The sequence below is a fragment of the Calidris pugnax genome, unplaced genomic scaffold, assembly GCF_001431845.1.
Source record: "Calidris pugnax isolate Ruff unplaced genomic scaffold, ASM143184v1 scaffold435, whole genome shotgun sequence".
Lineage (NCBI taxonomy): Eukaryota > Metazoa > Chordata > Aves > Charadriiformes > Scolopacidae > Calidris > Calidris pugnax.
Genome location: NW_015091240.1, coordinates 1,571,574 through 1,573,504, shown reverse-complemented (window position 1 = coordinate 1,573,504; position 1,931 = coordinate 1,571,574). Strand labels below are relative to the sequence as shown.

At 49.7% G+C, this 1,931-nt stretch overlaps 1 protein-coding gene across 1 annotated transcript in view; it reads right to left on the bottom strand.

Moving 5' to 3' along the window:
- Window positions 1-1,931, bottom strand: part of CDKN1C (cyclin-dependent kinase inhibitor 1C (p57, Kip2)) — a 17,827-nt gene that overhangs the window by 15,526 nt on the left and 370 nt on the right. Inside the window, exon 2 of the mRNA XM_014959931.1 lies at window positions 1,649-1,829. Within this exon, the coding sequence (XP_014815417.1) occupies window positions 1,649-1,829 (181 nt within the window). The remainder of the gene's footprint in view (window positions 1-1,648; window positions 1,830-1,931) is intronic.

Here is a 1,931-nt window from a genome sequence, read left to right as displayed (position 1 = left end):
GGAGGTGACAGAGAGGGGAGCAGGGTCTGAAAGGGACAAATCTGGCCAGCTGGTCCCCGTGCCTGTAGGACCCCCATCCCCCTCCCATATACCTGCTCCCTATCTGTACCCTCCAGCACCCCAATCCTTGCACCACCTGAAGCCAGGACCAGACCCCGTCTGTCCCCCCATCCCTGGGCAGTGCAGGGTTTGGGATGCCGTGTGGGGTGCATGTCCTGAGCTCATTGGGCCAGCTCTGTGCAGATCCTATCACTTTAACCTGCTCCAGGGCCAAGGGGTTGGGGTGCATCTCACAAAGTGCCCTGGGTGCATGACTGTGACAGTGCCACCACTGACGTGTGAATGCCAAAACGCTGAGTTATTTTGTTTGTTGTGATTATTTGTTTTGCCTGGTTGTTGTTTTTCTCTTTTCCCATTTTTTATAGCAAGCTGGAAGTGCTGCCTTTCCCAGCACCGTTGTGTGTTTGCTCTGTAAATCATGGCTGGGCTTGGGCAAGAGGTACCAGGAAGCCTTTCCCTGCAGTAGCCATGGCTTTGATTGAGAGCCCACGGCCACAAAGAGGATGGAGGGGGGTGATGGGGGTGTGGCCCACGTTCCAAGCCAGGGGCATCCCCCCAGTGCTGAGCCTGCCAAGGGCACTGCAGGGCTGTGGTCTGCCCCAACCAGTGACCCCCCAGCCTGCCCCAAAGCAGGGGAGGCAGCGACCCCAGCCCCAATGGTGAGTAGGCAGGGGGGCTGCCCCAGCACCCACAGCACAGCCGGGTTCTCAAGGAGGGGCAGATACAATCGTGTTACAACAAAGTGTGAAACGGTTAAAAGCAACCATAAAATGCGCAGAAAAGCTGAATTCAGGTTGTGAGCTCCCCTCACACTTGGTTAAGTCCAGCAGGACTTTGGAACACTTGTTTTTAAGGGAGGAAAAACAAAAAACCCTCTCTTCCCCTGGGAATTTCGTGCAAGGGTTGTACCAGGGGGTTCATAGATGGAAGCTGGGGTGCACTGGGTTCCCCGCGGTCAGGGAGGAGCCCACCCCCTCCCTCCCCCAAAACAGCGCAGAGCTAGGCTGGGCTCTGCCACCCGAGCCACTACAGCACACACCAAGCAGCCTTGCAGAGGTTTCCTCACGCTTTTATTTTTTTATTTATTATTCTTGAAGTTGTGGCATTATTTGCAATGGCAGTGGTACAGACCGGCTCAGGAACCATTGAAACAGATTTGTCTTCAAGTAAAGTCTAAAAAATATTTTGATTCGTAGCTACATCTTGTGAATGCAAAAAAAAAAAAAATTCCCACTATAAAAATAAATTTACATTTTGTAAATAACAAAAGCAAATATAGTGCCCTTTGGCTTAACCAAAAGAAAAAAAAAAGACTATTGGATGTCAAAGTTATCCACATTTCTGACATAAATAGAAAATATAAGTTAGTATAACTCTTAAAAAAAGTTTTGTACAAATATACACTTGTGTTTTTCATTTTTTCCTTTTTTCTTCTTTTTTTTTTGTTTTTCTTTTTTTTGCACTGAGAGCTCAGCAGAGATTAAACATTTCATATAAATGACTTTTAAAGCTTTACACTTCTGGCCAGTGTACTCACATTAGGCATAATACATTTCTATATAAAACGTAATACATTGCACAGTTGTACGTTAACACTGCTCCGTGCGCGGCCGGCGAGCAGGCGCTCCGGCTCCGCTCCAGCTCCCGCTCCCGGTGGGCGCGGGAGGGGTCCCCGCTCGCCGCGCAGCCCGCCCTGGCCTCCCGCGCCTTCGGGGCGCCGCGCCTCCGGGGGCGGCGCGCCTCTCCCGTGGGTGCCGTAGTGCAAAAATCTGGGGAGGAACAAAAAAAAAAAAAAAAAAAAAAAAGGGAGCAATTTCTTCTCCTTGTAATTTTACATAACCTTTGCGCAACAATAATCATTATCATCAGAC